General features: G+C 42.6%; 1 protein-coding gene across 1 annotated transcript in view; it reads right to left on the bottom strand.

Annotated features, from left to right (window-relative positions):
* The window catches only part of LOC115222549, a 111,510-nt gene that overhangs the window by 1,550 nt on the left and 85,767 nt on the right, over window positions 1-24,193 (bottom strand). The window contains 1 exon segment of the mRNA XM_036511710.1: window positions 6,620-6,827. Coding sequence (XP_036367603.1) covers window positions 6,620-6,827 — 208 coding nt within the window.

The following is a 24,193-nucleotide window of genomic DNA, read 5'->3' as shown; positions in this document are numbered from 1 at the left end:
GAAAATGAATACAAGTGTAACAGCCAGATATAAATTTGGTCACATCACAAAAATTATTAAAAATATGAAAATGACAAGTTTCTATTTGACAGTTATTATATATATTGAACTACTATCTAATTACAATGTTCTATACCTATATATATATGGATCAAAATGGTTTGAGTTAAACTCCTTGATACTCTGAGTTTCAAGCATGATGCTAATCTTTGGCCATTGGAGTTTGAATGAGAGGGTGTGTGGTATTACAGTTTGATGTTGGGTATTTCAGCGACAACAATTAGTTGGAAAATACTGCATAGTGAATAGGAAATTGGTTGCATGATTGGGGGTGGGGGGAGGAACAGAAAGGGGTAGTCGATGTGCAGGTGTATATGTATGTGTATGCTTGTGCCTGTATATCTGCATCTATGCATGTATGTGCACACGTGTATGTCTGTATTTACACAAGTGTTTGTGTGTGCATAGGTGTACATCCACACACATGCACATTTATTTACATGCATATATGCACACATGCATGTGAATGCACATACATGTGCTGGTGTGCACGCATATACACTGATGCATGTTCTATGTGCATACATGCACTTATATATGCATATGTATGCTCGTGTGCATGTATAAGTACGGATGTGTGAATGTACGCCTATGCATGCACACACTTGCATAAATACAGGCACATTCATATGTGCAAGTGCACACACTCACATAGATGCAGACACATACATGCAGGTATATAGGCACATCCATATACACACATATATATATACTCGCACATCCACACGTCCCTTCTTACTTCTACCCCCACCCCTACCCCAATCATGCGGCCAGTTTCCTGTTCACCATGCAGTATTTTCCAGTTGCTGTTGCTGAAATACCAACATCAAACTGTGACATCATGTGACCTTTCTCAACCAATCGAAGGCTACCGTCTGTAATAAACACTGACTCTCTTCAACCATCCTCTCATTCAAACTCCAATGGCCGAAAATTAGCGTCATGCTTGAAACTCAGAGTATCAAAGAGTTTGAATCAAACTGCTTTGATCTATACATGTAACTCCCAATAAATGATTCGAGTGCCCTTTTTTCATCTGTCTTCTCACTCCTATCTATCTATCTATCTCTCTCTCTCTCTCTATATATATATATATACATATATACACACACGCACATATATATGTAACACAGAATATTATTTAAGTATGTAATACATACAATGCAATATTATCTAAATATATTTCTCAACCTAAATGTCTCAGTATTAATCCTTTGGCATTCAAATTACTCTGTCAAATGTAATCTGTATTTATCCATATTGTTTTGAATTAATCATGGAATATCTTGTAGCTCCAAGATTTTAATGTGATTGTTTATTTCTAGCATGTCAAAGTAGGATAGGTGTATGAGGCTGGATCTGGTCCTTTACAACATAAAACAGGTAGGATATCCGTAATTCTACCACATGACCAATAACGAATCTATGCAAATTACATTCCACCATTAACAAAAACTGTAATCTAGTGCAACTAAAATCCTAAACTCTTAAGCATTTAAACACGCCATTGTTCAAACTGATCAGATCCAACCTCTCACACCTACCCTACAATGTCATTCTAAAACTAAATAATTAACTCATTGAAATCTCAAAGCTATGAGATAATACTTGATTAATTCAAAACAATGTGGATGAATAAGGATTAGATTTGATAAGATAATCTGAATGCTTAAAGGTGTTAATGTAAATCATCCAGATTCGATTGTCAAAGACAACCAGGAAACAAATTATCACTTAACTCTTTAGCATTTAAATTGGTTAGACCCAGTCCAAATATTCTACCTGTTTTATGTTAAAACTGACCAGATCCTGCCTCTCTTACCTACCCTATAATGTCATTCTACAAATAAGCAATCACATCTTTGAATTCTCAAAGCATTGAGATGATGTATAATTATTTCAAAACATTGTGAGTAAATAAATAATTAACATTTGACAGAGTAACTTGAATACTAAAGGATTAAACCAGCCATATCTGACACCTTATACCTACCCTACAATGTCATTCCAAAAATAAATAATCGCATCATCAAAATCTCAAAGCTATGAGATAATGCATGATTATTTCAAAACCTAGTGAATAAATAAGCATTATTTTTCACAGAGTAACCTGAATGTTAACAGGTTAAACCAGCCATATCTGACACCTCATACCTATCCTGCAATGTCATTCCAAAAATAAACAATCACATCATCGAAATCTCAAAGCAATGAGACAAAGCATGATTAATTCAAACAATGTGAATAAATATGCATCACATTTGACAGAGTAACCTGAATGCTAAATGGTTAATGCAGGAATAATAACCCCATAGTTTATTTTGAGACTGAATATATCTAACGTGCACTTTAAGCCATCAGCATTTAAACTGACCATATCTAGCTCAAATATTCAACTCATCTTATGCACAAAAGTGGTGGATCCAACTTGTTGCACCTACCCTACAATGTCATTTTAAAACTAAATAATGCCATTGAAATCTCAAAGCTACATGATAATGCATGATTACTTAAAATCAATGTGAATAAATAAGCATTACATTTGAGAGAGTAAACTTAATACTGGAGGGTTGATGTTGCTATAAAAGCTAGGCTTCTCTATTACTTAAAGTGTCTCTTGGTGATCTCACATTCATAATATATGTTTCTTTATTACCCACAAGGGGCTAAACATAGAGGGAGCAAACAAGGACAGACAAAAGAATTAAGTCGATTACATCGACCCCAGTGCATAGCTGGTACTTAATTTATCGACCTCAATAGGATGAAAGGCAAAGTCGACCTCGCCGGAATTTGAACTCAGAATGTAATGGCAGACGAAATACTGCTACGCATTTCGCCCAGCGTGCTAATGGTTCTGCCAGCTCGCCGCCTTCATAATATAGCAAAGACTAACCTTCCTCTTCAGAACTAGAAAATACTTTGGTTCTTAACAGCTATTAGCCATGTACAAAGATCAGGTAAGACCTACAATAGAGCACTGTTGCCAAATTTGGGACAATGCTCACACACACACATACACAACCTAAAATGTATCTACAAAAAGGCCACTTTTTCGAGAACCCAACACACTGCCAAGTCCAGGAATTGAACTCACTACCACATGATTGTGAGCCCAACACTCTAACCACTGAGCCATGCACATTCATGATGAGGTAACTGTTAATTTTTTAGAATGATATTGTAGGGTTGGTGTGAGAAGCCAAATATGGCCAGTCTGACCATAAAGCTACAAAGACATTGCGAGATTAATTCAAAATAATATGAATAAACATTACATTTTAACAGAATAATCTGAATGCTAAAGAGTTAATGCTTCTCTTGAACATCTGCAAGATGATGCCAGCTGATACTGGTAGTGAAAAGATTCCAACAGGTTGAAGCTTTGGAGCAAACATTTCGACTGGATATGGTTGGTTTAAATACTAAAGGCCTAACCATTAATTATACTTATTATGTTTGTGTTGGTAGCTTCTTATTTCTTTATTGTCCACAAGGGGCTATACATAAAGGGTACAAACAAGAACAGACAAACGGATTAAGTCAATTACATTGACCCCAGTGCATAACTGGTACTTAACTTATCGACCCCGAAAGGATGAAAGGGCAAAGTAGACCTTGGCGGAATTTGAACTCAAAACGTAACAGCAGACGAAGTACTGCTAAGTATTTTGCCTGGCATGCTAACGTTTCTGCCAGCTCTCCGCCTTGTCTTGGTATCTTCTGTAATCATAATGGATGGGGTCTGCTACTTTTTTTCCAGAGTAGACCAAGTGAAAAAAACATAAAAGCCCTCATACAAAACTTACTTTTCACCATTTAATGTAAGCTTCAGCATTAGACTGGTGTTATTTTGTTAAATAACTTCTTAGCAGCTTGGAAATGATATGTGACAACATGTACTCTTCATACATAAGTCTACAAAATGAGGGGGGAAAAAAACAGGAAAGGTTTAACCCCATGAAAGACCCCCTTCAGTCATGAATGACCATGGGGTTGCACTTAGAAAGTTCCCCTCCAAGGTACAAGTTCAGGCAAGGTTGTTTGTGGAACACCAGCAATCACCCATGCATATCAACCCTGCCCTCTCCCCACCATTGATATTATCTGAGGGAAAGGCAAAGGCTGATACAACTTGGCACCAGTGATGTCACAATTCATTTCTACAGCTGAGTGAACTGGAGCAATTTGAAATAAAGTGTCTTGCTCAAGAACACAGCACACAACCCAGTCCAGAAACTGAACTTACTACCGCATGATTGAGTGACTGACACTCTAACCACTGAGCCATGTGCCTTTAGCATTAACATTATTCTGTCAAAAGTAATGCTTGTTTATTTCACATTGTTTAGTATTAATCATGTATTATCTTGTAGCTTTGAGATTTTGATGATGCAATAAAAGCTACTATTACCAGCACAATTGTCAATAGAAGGACAACTTAATGTAATGACTAATGTTACTTAATGCCACTTCCACAAATCTACCATCATACCATCATTCAAGCTGTACAGGCAGTTTTATAGGTTTGTAGTCTTAACCAAATTCTACACTGGTAACCCATCTCCTAAAACCCATTGGTTGTTGGGACAAGACTACTGAAGACCGAGTCTTTGGAGTAATGATTCAATGGTCAAACACAGCTTTCTGCAAACTCACAGGTGTATGTCAACCCGGTGCCATAGTGTCACAACACAGTTTTACAATTTCAGACTACTTTTATTACATAAAACTGAATGCTGCATCAACCTGTGCAGAGAGTTATGAAGTCAAGCCCATTGAGAGTATTTAAACAGCTGATCCTATTGATTCAGTTAGCTGAAGTACTTATCTGACCTTCCACAACACCTACATGTAACACATCCACTCAGCAATATTTTTTTTCTTTTTTATGTATACACGTAACGATATAAATTTTTCTTGTACAGAAAAATATCAATAACCAATAAATCACTGAATTAACATATGATTGTCTCCCTTGTGATAGCTGCCATCTCTAGGGAAGCCACGTGTATCTTCTGTTCTCTGACTATGTATAATTATATATGTATATATATATATATATTATTGGGTCATCCATAAATAATGTGGGTTTTTTTATACTTCTTTCATTTTTCAAAATTAAAATAAAGTTCTTTTTTAATCTAAAATATACTTTCCATTTTCTACAATGCTCTACTATTTATCCGATACACTTTCAAAGCCCCTTTTCCAAAATTCACTTGTCAGTGACGAAAAATACTCCCCCACTATTGTTCTGACCTCATCTACAGAATTCGTATTTTTTCCCGTCCAAATGATTTTGAAGATTGCAGAACAAATGATAATCAGATGGGGCAATGTCTGGTGAATATGGTGGGTGGGTCATTGTTTCCCATTCAAACTGCTCCAGCCTGTGGAATGTCATCCTCACTGTATGTGGCCGAGCATTATCCTGATGGAAGAACGCCTTTTGTCTTGAAACCAAAGATGGCCATTTTTCTTCTAGTGCTCTCAAGCTGCTCAGAGTAGATCTCCTTTGTGACCGTTTGGTTTGGGTTTAAAAGTTCAAAGTGGACTAAACTTCTCATATCCCACTGAAACCCTTCTTTAGCCAGGGGTGCTGATGTTTCTTTCTCTACCCACTGTCTTTGGTGCTTGACATTTTTATAGAGAACCCAGTTCTTGTCACCAGTCACTATTTGGTCCAAAAAAGGTTTATTCGTGAGATGTTACAGCAAAGAAGAGCACACATTCACTCTCTGTGCACAGTTAGACTCAGAAAATTTGTGAAGAATTCATTGACCCAATTTGCTGACTTTTCCAATGGCATGCAGGTGTCACCGAATGGTTGAATGACTAAATTCAAGGTACAAGGTAAAATTACTACCTGCTTTTATAGCAAGATGATGCAGATATTTTATCCCAACCGCCCGCCCTCTGACTTAGTACATGCTATTGAAAAAAAAAAAAACACATTATTTATGGGCTGACCCAATATATATATATATATATATATGTGAAATTCTTCCATGGTCAACTTTCCCTGTCATCTTTTTGGGGTTGATAAAATAAGTACCATTGGGGATCACGAAATCACCTTGCACAACCTGCCCTAAAATTGCTAGCATTGTACCAAAATGTGAAACTAATACACACACACACATTGTGCTACTTACTTGGCTTCAGTTACACAAATACTACCTCATTACTTTCGCTATGGAAAATACAATGGAAAAGTATTTGTCTTCACAGATGCCTACATACAATTAATAATGCTATAATTCACAAATCACATAAAAAAAAAAATAAATAAACCCCATACATCTATGATTCTGTCTGTCTGTCTCTCTCTCTTAAGGAAAAACAATAGTTCTATCTTCTAAATTACAATACACTAGAATGTCACTAAAACCTATTAGAAAATACTAATACTACAACAGATTTCAACAAAAAAAACAGATTTCAACAAAAAAAAAAATTAATAAAAAAAAAGAAAACTATTTATTTATATATATATATAATATATATGTAAAATATATACAAAAAAAAAAAAAGTATCGAGAAGTTTTTTGCATACTTCTTTTCTAGCTTTTATGAGTTTATTTTCAAATTTTTTATTGTCCAAAATTTTTTTTGTGAGAAATATGGCAACTTCTGGCTCAGCAATCTGTGGATGACTATGTCTGTGGTGGAGTCCTTTCAAGTGGTCATAAACAGTGTAATTAACTGGTTTCCCACAGGAGAGAGGCTGCGTGTTCTCATCACTCTCTGAATCCTTATGCTTCCTGAAACAGGAGATCATAGAACTTTCTAACTCAGAGTAAAATTTAGGCTATTAGAAAATAAATAAATAAATAAGATATGAATATAAAACAAGATAAAATGAGCATAAGTATTAATGTGCATGCATGTGTGTGTGTGTGTGTGTGTGTGCATGTGTGTGTGTGCATGTGTGTGTGTGCATGTGTGTGTGTGCATGTGTGTGTGTGTGTGTGTGTGTGAATGTGTGTGTGTGAATGTGTGTGTGAATGTGTGTGTGTGAATGTGTGTGTGTGAATGTGTGTGTGTGTGTGTGTGTGTGTATGTGTGTGTGTGTGTATGTGTGTGTAAGACTATACATAGATGAATACGGTTTCTTTCTAACAGATCCAAATCCAAAAATTTCCAACAGATCCAAAACCCAGAAAATTGTGAAAAATTATGGAAACATTTTATCAAAACCAGAAATTTGAGATACAAAGTCTGTAAAGTTAATTAGATACCCAGATTTAGAGATTTCCTTATATATATTAATTAATATGTATGCAAGACAATAAAGCACTTCAAATTTACGACTCCTATTTCTCAGTAACCCTGAGACAATACTGCAAATTCAATGTACACATTGATATGGAAACCATTAAATAATTGTAGCTTAAAAGATTAAATATTTAAAATAATATAATATTATGAAATGTAATATAATATAATCACCATTGTTTAACACCCATTTTCCATGCTGGTATGGGTTGGATGGTTTGACATAGAGCTGGCCAGCTGGGAGTTGTCCAGACACCAACTGTCTGTTGTGGCATGGTTTCTATGGCCAGATGTCCTTCCTAACCACTTAACAGATTCTGTTGGGTGCTTTTTATAGGCCACTAGCATGTAAATATGATATATAATATTATATAAGATTTCTGTATCAACTATATTATTGGATGTTATAATACACCACTAGTCACAATGCACTTGATCATACTGCTTTGGCTTTCAAATAATGCCACCCTATTGGTTTGATGAGCAGGCCAACATTCCCCCTGTATGAAACACTGGTCTGTGGTGGATTACCAAACACCAGTGGACTTCCTTTCATTGATGAATCCTTCACTTAAAGGAACAGATTGTTTACCTGTCTAGTCATCAAGTGTTGTGTGTTTCACTCTGATATGCCTCGATCTTTAAACAGATCCTCTTCAGATCAGCGTGGAGGTCTTTAACGAGCAGCAGCTGCTTTCGAAGATGACCGGCAACGAGTGTCTTGATGCTGCAAGAGAAAGACATCACAGGGTAGCGTCCACCTTGATTCAGTCAAAAAGACAATCGTCGTGACGTCCGTGGGCACATGTGTGCTTCCGGCTTCGGACTGCGGAGTCACATGCACCCCCATCGCTGAGAACACAAGAGTTTTGTCATCATCAGACACCAATGGACTACCAACAACATGTGTGTGTGTGTGTGTGTGTGTGTGTGTGTGTGTGTGTGTGTGTGTGTGTGTGTGTGTGTGTGTGTGTGTGTGTGTGTGTGTGTGTGCGTGCGTGTGTGTTTGTGTGTGTGTGTTTGTGTGTGTGTGTTTGTGTGTGTGTACAACATCATCATCATCATTTAATGTTTGTTTTCCATGCTGGTGGGTGTTGGATGGTTTGATATGAGTTTGGCCAGCCCGAGAGCCGCAGCAAGCTCCAACTGTTTGTACAGTTGGAAACCCTAAAACCTACCATTTTACAAAGTATACTGGGTGCTTTTATCGTGTAGCACCTGCACAGGTGCATATGTATATGTTAGTTCTTCATGTCTTAAAAACAATTTTTTACATTAAACTGAACAATGACTCAATGCTTTTCGGTAAAATGTATATTTATTAACTGCTACAAAGGAAAGACCAACAGTGACTTCTAAGTTTTGGCACACCACACACTTTCATCAGACTGTCTGAAGAAGGCAAAGTAAGCCAAAACTTTGAAGTCACCATCAACTTTTACATTGTGTGTGTGTGTATGTGTGTGTGTATGTGTGTGTGTATGTGTGTGATAAGTACATATTGACATGTGATGAACAAAATTCAAAGCATCTAAAGAAAAAAAAAGGAAAAAAGAAAAAAAACAGTATGACATGAGATTCTTCCAAATTTTCGACCATGATACATAATTTGACCCTTGTCGGACTGATAAAGTAAGTATCAGGGAGTGCATTGGAGTTGATAAAAGCAGCTGAAACTGGTGATGGTGGAGCCCCTGTTGTGTGTGTGTATAGCTAAACAGAGGAGTGTTCCATACTTCAGCTAAGTGCCTTTTTACCAGGACATAAAACCACTCCACACCATCACTCCCCCGCCACAATGTCTGCCTATCAGCCCTAAAACACTTCCTAGACCACGACCCCCCACCCTGCTCCCTTTACTTAGCAGCACCATCACACTACTCCTTTGCATAGCTGAACTTGTTCTAAATCTGGAATTGCTTTTCCTTATCTAGAAACATTTTTACAAACAAGACGACAGGGTCACTATGGGAACCAAGATGGACCTCAATTATGCTAACTTTGTAGGCAACACTGAGGAGCAAATTTTTTTTTTTTTTCCCTATTCACGAGACCCAGTTCAGAGCTGCCATATGATGCTACTGCCTTCAGCAGGTAACAGCTTGATAGCATCACTTCCACCTTATCCAACACCTCCATCAGTTTTCTTACCGTATCCTTTACTATCAACAATATCTTTCTGAAGGCGGCAAGCTGGCAGAACCGTTAGGACACTGGACGAAATGCTTAGCGGTATTCCATCTGCCGTTATGTTCTGAGTCCAAATTCTGCCGAAGTTGACTTTGCCCTTCATCCTTTTGGAGTCAATTAAATAAGTACCAGTTACATACTGGGGTCGATGTAATCGACTTAATCCCTTTGTCTGTCCTCTCTATGTTTAGGCCCCTGTAGGCAATAAAGAAAAATATATCTTTCTGTTCACTACAAGCTTACTGACCCTTACTTAAAAATGCTACAACTCTTCCCACTCCAAGCACACCAAATCATGAGCAATGTTTCTTCCTCAGCTGAGGATGCCTGTGATTGGTTGTGGACCCTGAATAAGTCAGGCCCAGATCATCAACTGTTCCATCACTCTCCTACCCACTTTACACACAACTACAGATAGGATTTCATTGTGCCTCATCTCCGACCCCTCCATGTTCTCCCTGAAACAAAATGATCATCAGCAACTTCCAAATCCTTTCTGAGCCCCACCCCTAACAATCTGCCCTGAATCACCTCTCCTCATCTTCAAAAAGGATATGTCCCTCAGCAACTTCTTAGTTATAAGCTCCATCCATACCCTTCCACCCCAACAACTAAGCGCTTATTATTATTATTATTATTATTATTATTATTATTATTCTGAGGGCGTATGGCCTAGTGGTTATGGTGCACTCAACAAATGCAAAACCATGGTTTCAATTAGGAGTGGGTGTGTGGTAAGTAGCTTGCTTACAAGCCACATGGTTCCAGGTTCATTCCCAATGTATGGCACCTTGGGCAAATGTCTTCTATAGCCTCGGGCCGACCAAAGCCTTTTGAGTGGGTTTGGTAGATGGGAACTGAAAGAAGCCAGTTGTACATATGTTTGTGTGTCTGTGTTTGTCTCCCCACCCAGCATCGCTTGGCAACCAGTGCCGGTGTGTTTATGTCCCTGTAACTTAGCAGTTCGTCAAAAGAGACTGATAGAATAAGTACTAGGCTTACAAAGAATAAGTCCTGGGGTTGATTTGTTCGACTAAAGACGGTGCTCCAGCAAGGCCACAGTCAAATGACTGAAACAAGTAAAAGAGTATATATGTATACATATGTATATATACATATATGTATACATGCATATACATATATGTATGTATACATACATACATATATATATGTATACATACATACATTACATGGCCTTGCTATTTGCTTTTGAGCCAAATTAACTAACTAACTAACTAACTAACATATATATACATATATGTGTGTATATATATATATATATATACTTATAATTACATATCTATAAGTATAGATATATACATAAAAATACATATCTATATATATACATATAAAATAAAATACAAAATGGGACAAGAACGCAAAACATCCGGACAACTAGGTGATACAAAAGGGGCAACAAAACCTCCAGATAGACGATACAAATAAAACACGGACAGGTCATTCGAAGCCTTTTATCTTCAGTCAAGAACCGGATCATCCTCGCAATTTCGGCTGATTAATCTTGAGATTGCTCCAATCTGGCCAACCCCAAGGAAAAACTAAGCTAAGAGCATTAGATTTCTTGGAAAAAAGCATCGAATATATACGAAACAAGGACAGAAAACGGACGATGTTATACGAATATAAATACAAAAAATAATACAAAAAAAATAAATAATAATAACAGGACATAACAACAGGCGTCTTTCGACTGGGAACGAATTGAATTCAGCTGGTGTGTTGGGAATTAAGCCTTAAGGCAGAGGGAAGAATATCGATGTGGCAGTGACCGTAGTCAAACGCAAAAAGGGCTAGCAGTCGGCCAGCGGTCACGTGAGAAGAGAAGAGAGAGAAAAAGAGGAACAAAGGAATTAAGAAGGGAGAGAAGAGAGAGAGAGAGAGAGCAAGGGAGAGTGTATAGCAGTAGATAGACTGAAGAATCAAGGAGTGGCGAGAAAAACGAGAGACAGGGACATAGTGAAGTGCAAAGTAAGAAAGGCAAAGAAAATGTAAGAGAGAGGGGGAAAAAGAGTGTTGAAGAAGTCGTACAAAATTTAGTGAAATGTGTACTTACATATAAGAGAACAAAGTGTACGTACACCGCTATATATATATATATAAAATAAAATACAAAATGGGACATGAACGCAAATCATCTGGACAACTAGGTGATACAAAAGGGGCAACAAAACATCCAGATAGACAATAAAAAAAAAACACGGACGGGTCATTCGAAACCTTTTATCTTCAGTCAAAAACCGGATCATCCTCGCAATTTCGGCTACATATATATACATATCTATGTACCTATATATATACATACATATCTATATATATCTATCCATATACATATATATATCTATATATATATATATATATATTTTCCTCCTGGCTATAACACACGAACTACGAACTGCAGGATGATGAATAATATCAGCTAAGTCATATTTAAGTTCACGACCTGTCCCTCTTTCATTGTTTTTGCAAGTATTATTATCACCATCAAGCCTTATTATTGTGTCCCCCATATATTATCGTTATCCTTCGTCTCAAATGCTAGCTGAAGCATATAAACTTTCGCTCACAAAAACTTATTCACACGACCGCAAAAAAACATCACGTCTCAAATCTGGTCTTTCTGTCGCTTAATTCTCTAACCCATCTTTCCCAACTTACACTCATAGAAAATTATGCACACGACCGCAAACCTTTCCATCTCAAATCTTGCCTTTCTTACTGCCGCCTAAATCTCGTCTTCTCCCAGTGCGCAATGTCGTTTTTGCCCCTCTGTTATCACCATGTCTCTCTCCCTCCCTCTCTCTCTCTCTCTTTCTCTGCGGTGTCGTTTTCTCCCTCTGTTATCGCTGTCTCTCTCTCTCTCTATATATATATATATTTCACTTTCACTCGCTGCCACAGGCTTCTACCACACCTCCGCTCCCCCTCCCCTATAAAAAACCCTACGCACATCGCTGTCTCTCTCTCTCTCTATATATATATATTTCACTTTCACTCGCTGCCACAGGCTTCTACCCACACCTCCGCTCCCCCTCCCCTATAAAACCCTACGCACGAGGCTTGACCGCCCTTATTATTGCTTTCCATTTTATAGAGGGCTGGTAGAGGCAAAAAACGACGACGTCCTAGGAGGGGCTCTGGGGTTTGATGAAGACCAGCTTGCCAACCTGTTTAAAAAAACTTTCAGGTCGGGGTATTTGGATAATTCCAAAGATCCCTGGCCTGGCAGTGTTATAGGAATGCTTTACCTGTTCGCGAGAAGTTATCACGGCACGGAGTTTCAGTGCCACCGACGTGTCCAAGGTGCGAGTTGGACGATGAAACCGTCCAGCACGCTTTTGTTCACTGTCGGAAGTTGTCCGACTTGATAAGTTACGCAGAACACGTGTTATCGCATCTGGGACGAGTACAGCTGTCGGCTGAGTCTATGATTAAGATGATACCGCCAACTGGACTCTCGAAGGAAGGTGAGGCATGTTTTCACTGCACGGTTGCAGTAGTAAAGGAATGCATGTGGAGAACGAGAATGGAAGGAGCCGCGATAGGATCCTTTGTCTCCGGCCCCAGCTTGCTCACTTACTTCAGATATCATCTGAAGAGCAAAATGGGGCTGGAAAAGAGGATCTTACCACGGCGTGTGTATGAGAAAAGATGGAAGGAAGTGGAAAAAAAGGTGGGTGTCAGAAACCCAGCTTGACCATGGAGGAGAGAGAGGAAGTGGAAGCTGCAGGGCCTCATAAATTGCCGGGGTGTAGAGGCTCCAGTGAAGATCATAAGTTATGTACTGTGGTTTGTCCTACTAGGTCATGTAAAAGACATTTATTTTTATTTTTATAAACGAATAATTCAAATGTAAACGAAAATTTTTAAAACGAATCTCTTAACTGTTTTTTTGCATGTATGTCCTGTATTTGTCCTTCTATGTGTGATTATATAATCATAATAAAGAAATACCTTATTATTGCTTTCCTCTTCTTGAGTTACTTTTCATCTGCGTGCTGAGGAATAAGCTGCCTTCATTTAAGAGAGTTCGGATTTGTGCTACCATTGTTTGTGCTAACTGTTTTGAACAGTGCCCGTTGTAAAACGGTAATTTTCGCCCTACGGGGCAGAAAATTTTGTATTACCTGCATTTTTATTACCTTTGAGGTGATGGATTTCGACTTGACGTCGAAGAAGGATTTTCCCGTGATGGAAAAAGTGAAAATATGGAAAAGGAAGTACCCAAACAGTCATTTCGGCCGCGGTGGGGCGGCATGATGGATGTCGAGTGTTTAAAATCGAACAATTGTACGAATTCAGGAACCTGGTAAAAGTGGAAGGAGGCGAGATAAGGCTTGTACCGCCGCAGGCAAAAGTACAAGAGATTAAAGAGAGAATAGTTATTACAAGGTATACAGTTTCAAAGAGAAGAAGATAATGGATGTAAAGAATGAAATGGTAGAAAAGTGCCTGTCCCCGGTGTGGGACAAAATTCGTCATATCGTTAGAGGTGCACGCAGTGCTACAGTCGAGGCACATTTCGACACAGCCGAGGTAGCGAGAGAGGTGTCGTCGTTGACCCTAAAAAACGACGACATCATGCTGCTACCCTCGTACATGGGGAAGCGTACAGCGAAGTTACTGGTAGAAGACATACCCAGAGGGTACGACATCATGTGGGTAGCAGCGGCGGTCCTGCACAACATTGAACGAGAGATATCGATACTGCAGATGAGAAGGAAAGAGGTGGTGACCCTGGAGCTCCTCGTGCAGGCGGAGAACAAAATCCTAGAAAACCTGCCCGATAGAATCTTCAATGAGGACGGTACATCCATGAGAGTTTCGGTAGAGGGACGTAGACCCAGATGCTTCAAGTGTGGAGAGAAGGGTCACGTCCGATCAAATTGTATAAAAAAGAAGAAAACAGAAGAAGCGCCTCCTCAAAGTGTCCCTAACACTGAAGGGGAGGAAACAGGAAAAGACAACAAAAAGACGAAGACAAGTACGGAAACAAAAACGGACCATACAGAACCAATGGACTACACACAAGTCAATCATAAAAGAAAAAAAGACAATACCCAGGACTCCCCTCCCCAAACAAAGAAAAAAACAGCAAACACAGCAGACACACACACCAAGCAAATCCCCCACCCTACCCCCATGGCACTGTTTTCATTGGAAAACAGTTTGCCAAGCCTCCCCATAAAACAAGACATAAAAAAGTGTTTACAGAAGAACGAGAGGATCATAGCTTTCGACGAGAAAAACGAAAGAGTGTATAAGTGTTGTAATTTTCAAGATTTGTATTGTATAGTAGAGCCACAGATGTGAAAGACAACCGCTCGCTTCGCGAAGGTAGGGGAGGACGAGTGGAAGGAGGAGGTTCTTCAGGAACATCTGAGGAACCGTCTAATAAGAGACGTGACCAAAGAGGTAATGGAGGGCAAACTGATAATAACCCCGGCAACCACACCCACCCAGAGCCCAGTGGCAACGCCGGTCAAGAGCCCTGCAGCAGCGGAAGAAGGGGAAGCAGGCAGATTCAAACTGTCATGCTCCCTTTCCCAACCGTGAGTACATTATTTTTCTCTCTCACCTACAATGGCTAAGCTGGGTTGTATAAATGTACGTGGAATGGGGTCGAAACGTAAACAAATTTGTTTCCTGAACGACCTCACGACACATGGTATAGATATAGCTATTGCAACCGAGTCCAAGATGAGCGAGACCCAAGCGTTCTCGCCTCTTCTAAATGGTTTCGAGAAAATTTATTTCTCCTAGCCGAGGAAGAGGCAGAGGCGTGGCAGTCTTATCAGGAAGAGCTTGGACTTGCAGGTAAGTACTGTCTTTCTGGACCCAGAAGGCAGGCTGGTTGTCCTGGATGTGACTCACGTAAGTAAACAGTCCTTCAGGTTGGTAGCTGTCTACGCCCCGAACGAGGGTAAACAGACGGGTTTTTTTCGGAACCTGGAGCCCTTTTTAGCGACGTCGAAAACAGTAATCCTAGTAGGGGACTTTAACACTGTCCTTGAAGCGCGGATCGACAATGTTGGCTCAACCAATAGGAAGGGGAACCCTAGCCTCAAGGGTCTACTAGAGAGCTTTGATCTAGTGGACCGTTACCGACTGGATGAGCCGAGCGTTCCACAGTGGACGTGGAGTAACAACGACGGCTCACACAGATCGTATCTAGATAGGATATTTATTAAGAAAAGAGATAAGGATACGTTTAGTTGTCCACAATTTCATATTGTACCTTACTCGGATCACAAATTTGTGACGTGTAGGATGCAATTAGACAAGTGTCATAGACAGGGACCCGGGTACTGGAAGCTGAACAAGGCTATTTTGAATTGTGAAGACTTCCGTACCCGGATTAAGGTGTTAGTTCAGAGGGCATTGTGTGGCACCATCATTAACAATAGATGGTGGCACGCCCTCAAAAGAGCCATTCGTTCAGAGTCCGTTAGATTTAGCAATCAGCTAAGGATAGATAGGGCTAGTCTAGAGGGCGATTTAGTTAAGAATCTAGACGAGGCAATGGAAGCTGGCTCTGCATCCGGAGTGATGGCGGCAAGGACGGTATTGTACCGTCACCTTAACTCCAAACACGAAGGTTGCAGAGTCAGAGCTAAGCTACGCGCTGGGAAACGAGAAGGTATTAACGTGGCCGGATGGGCCCGTCGTGTGGAGAGTCAGAGAGGCAACAGAGCCTCAATCAAATCTTTGACTGACGAACAGGGACAAAAGATCTATGGACAGGAGGAGATGCAAAAGTTTCTTCACCAGCATTTCGCCCGCGTGTTCGGGGGTGGTGGTTCGCTGGATCGGGGGAGAGCCTTAAAGGACTTCCTAGCCGGCGGACCGCGGCTCGCGGGGCGTGAGGTGGAGTGCTGTGAAGGAGCGATCACTCCCGCGGAGATAAAGGAGATACTGGCCGGATGCGCCGGGGTTGGATGGTCTGCCCTACGAGTTTTACCAAAGTATGCCGGACTTCTTCGGGGGAATACTGGCGGGCGTCTACACGAACTGGCAGCAGAATGGGAGAATTCCCAGTTCTGTAAGCCGGGGAGTGGTGACGCTAATCCAGAAAGACCCGAGCAAGGGGGATAACATCAGTAACTACAGGCCCATAACTCTACTTAATGTAGAGTTAAAGATTTTGGCCAAGGTGTTGGCAAAAAGGTTGACGGTTGTCGTGGAGAAACTTGTAGGGAGAGCACAGACATGTGCAATTCCAGGCAGGTCGATCCAGGACAACCTTCACCTTATACGCTACACCTTAGATAGGGTGGGTAAATTAGCCGGCAAAGGGGTAATGGTCCATTTAGACCAAAGTAAAGCCTTCGATAGGGTAGACCATGGGTACCTGGCGACGGTCCTCGAAGCGGCTGGGCTGGGCCTGAATTTCGCGGGTGGATCTCCGCTATGTATAGCGGCATCAAGTCCACCGTCCAGATAAACGGTTACCTAACGGAACCGTTTTCGATCGAGTGTTCAGTGCGTCAGGGGTGCCCCTTGTCACCACTTTTGTACGTATTGGCTCTTGAGCCATTGCTGCGAAAGTTGGAGAGGCTGGGGAGTAACTCGGATGAAATCGGAGGTGGGAGGACGGTTACTGCTTATGCGGATGACGTCACCCTCATCGTGTCCAAAGAGGCCCAACTACCTTGTGTAGAGGAGGCTATCAGAGGATACGAGGCGGTGGCAGGAGCAAAGGTTAACAAGGACAAATCGGTTGGCTTGCGCCTCGGCACCTGGAGGAGCAAGTCGATATCGTCCAGTGTCGTGGGACACTGGACGGATGGCCCTGTTAAGTTGCTGGGAGTTTGGTTTGGGCCAGACTCCCAAACGGAGAAGAACTGGAGTGAGGTGACAAGCAAGGTGGAAGCCATAGTACGGACCTGGTCCGGAAGGTTTCTGTCCTTGAAAGGAAGGCGGAGGTGGTGCAGATGTTCATTGCATCTGTAATCACCTACCGCCTGACCGTTGTCCCTTGCCCCGATTCATGGCTTAACAAGTTGGAGCGAATCCTTTTCCGCTTTTTGTGGAAAGGAGGAAGCCACTTGTGAGGCGCTCCGTTTGCTGCCAGGAACCGTTAAAGGGTGGGTTAGGAATGCCTTGGTTGATGATGCGCAGACATGCGTTGAGGCTAAGGCATCTCTGGCACCACCTGGAAGGTGATAAGGTGTGGAGTCCGCTGGCAGGGGGATTTTTCCCGAGACCGGCCTCCTTAGTGAATTTTAAACCCGGTTACATCAAAAGATGGAAACTGACTCCATGGCAAAAGGAGTGCCGACAGGCACTCACGCTGATCCACAAGGCGGGCAAGGCCGGCTGCGGAAATACCACCTCGGTATTTTATAGAGGGCTGGTAGAGGCAAAAAACGACGACGTCCTAGGAGGGGCTCTGGGGTTTGATGAAGACCAGCTTGCCAACCTGTTTAAAAAAACTTTCAGGTCGGGGTATTTGGATAATTTCCAAAGATCCCTGGCCTGGCAGTGTTATAGGAATGCTTTACCTGTTCGCGAGAAGTTATCACGGCACGGAGTTTCAGTGCCACCGACGTGTCCAAGGTGCGAGTTGGACGATGAAACCGTCCAGCACGCTTTTGTTCACTGTCGGAAGTTGTCCGACTTGATAAGTTACGCAGAACACGTGTTATCGCATCTGGGACGAGTACAGCTGTCGGCTGAGTCTATGATTAAGATGATACCGCCAACTGGACTCTCGAAGGAAGGTGAGGCATGTTTTCACTGCACGGTTGCAGTAGTAAAGGAATGCATGTGGAGAACGAGAATGGAAGGAGCCGCGATAGGATCCTTTGTCTCCGGCCCCAGCTTGCTCACTTACTTCAGATATCATCTGAAGAGCAAAATGGGGCTGGAAAAGAGGATCTTACCACGGCGTGTGTATGAGAAAAGATGGAAGGAAGTGGAAAAAAAGGTGGGTGTCAGAAACCCAGCTTGACCATGGAGGAGAGAGAGGAAGTGGAAGCTGCAGGGCCTCATAAATTGCCGGGGTGTAGAGGTCAGTGAAGATATAAGTTATGTACTGTGGTTTGTCTACTAGGTCATGTAAAAGACATTTATTTTTATTTTTATAACGAATAATTCAAATGTAATGAAAATTTTTAAAACGAATCTCTTAACTGTTTTTTTGCATGTATGTCCTGTATTTGTCCTTCTATGTTGTGATTATATAATCAATAAAGAAATACTTATAGCTTTCCTCCTGGCTATAACACACGAACTACGAACTGCAGGATGATGAATAATATCAGCTAAGTCATATTTAAGTTCACGACCTGTCCCTCTTTCATTGTTTGCAAGTATTATTATCACCATCAAGCCTTATTATTGTGTCCCCCATATATTATCGTTATCCTTCGTCTCAAATGCTAGCTGAAGCATATAAACTTTCGCTCACAAAAACTTATTCACACGACCGCAAAAAAAAACATCTCGTCTCAAATCTGGTCTTTCTGTCGCTTAATTCTCTAACCCATCTTTTCCAACTTACACTCATAGAAAATTATGCACACGACCGCAAACCTTTCCATCTCAAATCTTGCCTTTCTTACTGCCGCCTAAATCTCGTCTTCTCCCAGTGCGCAGTGCGCCCCCCCCCCCCCCCCCCACCAGTACCGGAAGTCTTATCTCACCTTGCCTTCCTTTGCTTTTCTTCCATGAACACCTAAAGGCCTTAAACCAATACCACCCCTTCTATATATGGTGGTGACCATACGGCGCAAAAACATGTTAGTGCAGTGTAACAGGTTGAACTTAAGTTCATTGCTTTGCTTATGAATTCTGCCAAATGCGAGTTTTCTTCTTCTTTTCAGGTACATGACGGCACTGCTCCCCGTCCCTGGGCCTCTCGGGTCAATTCCTTCCACCCCCTCAGGGTGGGCACCCTCAACGCTGGCACACTGAAAGGTAGGTCTGGCGAGATAGTCGAGATGCTTGAACGGAGACGTGTTGACGTATGTTGTATGCAAGAAATAAGGTGGAGAGGAGGATCTGCTAGGTTCCTCACAGGCAAGGAACACAGGTACAAGATTTTCTGGGCAGGGAACACTGACGGGGTTGGTGGCGTGGGTATACTTATCGCTGAGAAATGGATAGATAGAGTAATTGAGGTAATCAGAGTAAGTGACAGAATACTTAAGATTAGAATAGTGCTTCATCATAGATTAGCAACCATTATATCGGCCTATGCCCCTCAGCCAGGGCTACCCGATGGACAGAAAGACAGTTTCTATGACACCCTACTGCAGACCACCTCATTGACGAACGACAGGGACCTTCTCTTTGTGGCTGGTGATTTCAATGGCATGTTGGACGACATGCTGGGGGCTTCCATGGCGTGCATGGAGGCTACGGTTATGGTTCCCGCAACGAGGAGGGAACCAGGCTGCTGGAGTTCTGCGATGCGAATAGTCTTATGATCTGCAACACTAACTTCAGGAAACCAACAAGCCACCTGGTCACCTACCGATCGGGCGGCAGCATGCTAGCCAAATCGACTACATCCTCGCCAGAAAAAGGGAAAGATGGCTGCTTATAAATGCCAAAACCTTCCCGGGCGAAGAATGCACCCCACAACATAGACTGGTAGTTAGTGACTTTAGGATCAGGACTAAGAGGGCGACTAGAAGACGACCAACATGGAGAAGAAGGGTCTGGAAGCTTAAAGACCCTGCGAATGGACAGAGATTTAGAGATATGTTACTTGAAGCCTTTGACGAAGTGGAAGGGGGTATAGCTACACATGGGGTAGAAGACAACTGGACGTTTCTGAGGGACAACCTGCTGAAAGCCGCTGACCAGATCTGTGGCTGGTGCAAAGTCCCCTTAAGACCCAAAATAACATGGTGGTGGAACAATATTGTTGATAGGGCTATTAGACAAAAGAAACAGGCTTGGAAGGCCTGGAAGAACGGTGGTAGCAGGGAAGTGTATCAGACTGCCAGAAGGGAAGCTAGGAGACAGGTCTATCTAGCCAGAGGGGAAGCAGATAAAAGAAAATTTGCCAATGTCCTGCGCCGTGAGGATGAAAGACTTGAGGTATTTCGTGTTGCAAGACAGTGTGTGAGAGAGAATCGAGATGTGGTAGGAGAGAATGTGTTCGCATGGAGGATGGTTCACTTGCGTTAAATGAGGATGCAAAGAGAGAAGCTTGGAGACGCCACTATGAAAGGTTGCTGAATGAGGAAAATGAATGGGATAAAGAGAGTCTGCCGAATGTTGACCCAACAGAGGGACCAGCTATCCGAGTTGATAGTTCCGTGGTAGCTAAGGCAATTAGAAGCATGAAGACAGGGAAAGCCCCAGGCCCATCAGGAATTACTGCAGAGATGCTCAAAATATCTGGTAGTGTCGGCTATAGCATAGTCACCCGTATAGTTAACCAGGTGATACACGAAGGAGTCATACCCAATGACTGGTGTAGCAGCATAATAGTCAACTGCTACAAAGGTAAAGGCGATGCCCTAGATACAAATAACTACAGGGGCATCAAGCTGTTGGATCAGGTAATGAAGGTTACGGAGAGGGTTATAGCCCAGTTAATTAGAGAGAGAGTTAGCTTAGATGATATGCAGTTTGGGTTCGTGCCAGGGAAAAGTACTACTGATGCTATATTCCTGGTAAGACAGCTGCAGGAGAAATACCTAGCCAAAGGTAAGCCCTTGTACCTGGCTTTTGTTGACTTAGAGAAAGCCTTTGACAGGGTCCCCCGATCCCTTATCTGGTGGTCAATGAGGAAACTAGGGATAGATGAATGGTTAGTGAGAGCTGTGCGAGCCATGTACAGAGACGCAGCTAGTAAGGTGAGGGTTGGCAACGAGTACAGTGAAGAATTCCGGGTAGAGGTTGGGGTCCACCAAGGTTCAGTCCTCAGCCCCCTCCTATTTATCATAGTCCTCCAGGCAATAACGGAAGAATTTAAGACAGGATGCCCCTGGGAGCTCCTATATGCTGATGACCTTGCTCTAATTGCTGAGTCACTATCAGAACTGGAGGAGAAGTTTCAGGTGTGGAAACAAGGATTAGAATCGAAGGGCCTTAGAATCAACCTAGCCAAAACCAAAGTCCTAATAAGTAGGAAGGTGGACCAACCACAAACGACTTCAGGTAGATGGCCCTGCTCGATCTGTAAAAAAGGTGTAGGTAGAAACTCTATAAGGTGCACCAAGTGTAAGCTATGGACACATAAGAGGTGCAGCAATGTCAAAGGAAGGCTAACTAAGAAAATAGTTTTTGTCTGTGGCAGATGCTCAGGAGAAATAAACACTGGAAATGTGCAGAGTCCAACTTCTACCACGTTCCAGGGAGACAAACTAGAAGTAGTTGATAGCTTCCGCTACCTAGGAGACCAAGTCAGTAGGGGGGGTGGGTGTGCTGAAAGTGTAACTGCTAGAGTAAGAATAGCCTGGGCAAAGTTTAGAGAGCTCTTACCCCTGCTGGTGACAAAAGGTCTCTCGCTAAGAGTAAAAGGCAGACTATATGATGCGTGTGTACGTACAGCCATGCTACATGGTAGTGAAACATGGGCCGTGACAGCTGAGGATATGCGTAAGCTTGCAAGAAATGAAGCCAGTATGCTCCGATGGATGTGTAATGTCAGTGTTCATAATCGTCAGAGTGTAAGTACTTTGAGAGAAAAGTTGAACCTAAGAAGTGTCAGTTGTGGTGTGCAAGAGAGACGGCTGCGCTGGTATGGTCATGTGACGAGAATGGCTGAAGATAGTTGTGTGCAAAAGTGCTACAACTAGCAGTTGAGGGAACCTGTGGAAGAGGTAGACCAAGGAAAACCTGGGACGAGGTGGTGAAGCACGACCTTCGAACTTTAGGTCTCACCAAGGAAATGACTGAAGACCGAGTCCTATGGAAGTGTGCTGTGCATGAGAGGACCCGGCAGGACTAGTCAGGCCATATCCCGTGGCCCCTACCTGGGACGTAGTCGATCCACCTGTGCATACCTTCCTCTTGTGACACTTGTGAAGACCTGCTGAGGCAAGTGAAAATCAATCAAAATAGATGAACATCAATGGAATTTGTATCTTGTGGTACCAGTGCCTGTGGCACACAAGAAAACCATCCGAACGTGGCCGTAGCCAGTACCGCATCGACTGGCCTCCGTGCTGTGGGAACATGGTGCACATAAAAACACCATCCGAAGACCCGGCAAGACTAGTCAGGTCATAACCCGTGGGCCCTACCTGGGACGTAGTCAGTCCACCTGTACATACCTTCCGACTTGTGAAGACCTGCTGAGGCAAGTGAAAATCAAATCAAATAAATCAAAACAAATCAAAATAGATGAACATCAATGGAATTTGTATCCTTGTGGTACCAGTGCCAGTGGCACACAAGAATCCATCCGAACGTGGCCGTAGTCAGTACCGCTTGTGGTACCAGTGCCGGTGGCACACAAGAATCCATCCGAACGTGGAGTAGCAGTACCGCTTGTGGTACCAGTGCCGGTGGCACACAAGAATCCATCCGAACGTGGCCGTAGTCAGTACCGCATCACTGGCCATCGTGCTGTGGGCACATAACAAACACCATCCGGTCGTGGCCGTTCGCCAGCCTCATCTAGCACCTGTGTCGGTGGCACATAAAAAGTAGTCAGTACCGCTTGTGGTACCAGTGCCGGTGGCACACAAGAATCCATCCGAACATGGCCGTAGTCAGTACCGCATCACTGGCCATCGTGCTGTGGGCACATAACAAACACCATCCGGTCGTGGCCGTTCGCCAGCCTCATCTAGCACCTGTGTCGGTGGCACATAAAAACACCTTCCGAAGACCCGGCAAGACTAGTCAGGCCATAAACCATGGCCCCTACCTGGGACGTAGTCAGTCCACCTGTGCATACCTTCCTTTGTGATACTTGTGAAGGCTGTTGAGGCAAGTGAAAATCAAAGGCCTGTTGAGGCAAGTGAAAATCAAATCAAAACAAATCAAAATAGATGAACATCAATGGAATTTGTATCTTTGTGGTACCAGTGCCGGTGGCACACAAGAGAAAACATCCGAAAGTGGCCGTAGCCAGTACCGCATCGACTGGCCTCCGTTCTGTGGGCACATGACAAACACCATCCGATCGTGGCCGTTCGCCAGCCTCATCTAGCACCTGTGTCGGTGGCACATAAAAACACCATCCGAAGACCCGGCAAGACTAGTCAGGCCATAACCCATGGCCCCTACCTGGGACGTAGTCAGTCCACCTGTGCATACCTTCCTTCTTGTGACTTGTGAAGACCTGTTGAGGCAAGTGAAAATCAAATCAAAACAAATCAAAATAGATGAACATCAATGGAATCTGTATCTTTGTGGTACCAGTGCCGGTGGCACACACTTTGTGGTACCAGTGCCGGTGGCACAACATGAGAACCATCCGAACGTGGCCGTAGCCAGTTCCGCATCGACCGGCCTCCGTGCTGTGGGCACGTAACAAACACATCCGATCATGGCCGTTCGCCAGCCTCATCTGGCACCTGTGTCGGTGGCACATAAAAACACCTTCCGAAGACCCGGCAAGACAAGTCAGTCCACCTGTGCATACCTTCCTTCTTCTTGTGACACTTGTGAAGACCGGTTGAGGCAAGTGAAAATCAAATCAAATCAATCAAAATAGACACAAATAGATGAA

This window comes from Octopus sinensis, linkage group LG20 (assembly GCF_006345805.1).
Source record: "Octopus sinensis linkage group LG20, ASM634580v1, whole genome shotgun sequence".
In the NCBI taxonomy this organism is placed as follows: Eukaryota; Metazoa; Mollusca; class Cephalopoda; order Octopoda; family Octopodidae; genus Octopus; species Octopus sinensis.
Note: the sequence above shows the minus strand (reverse complement) of the source record. Positions and strands in the feature narration are given on the sequence as shown.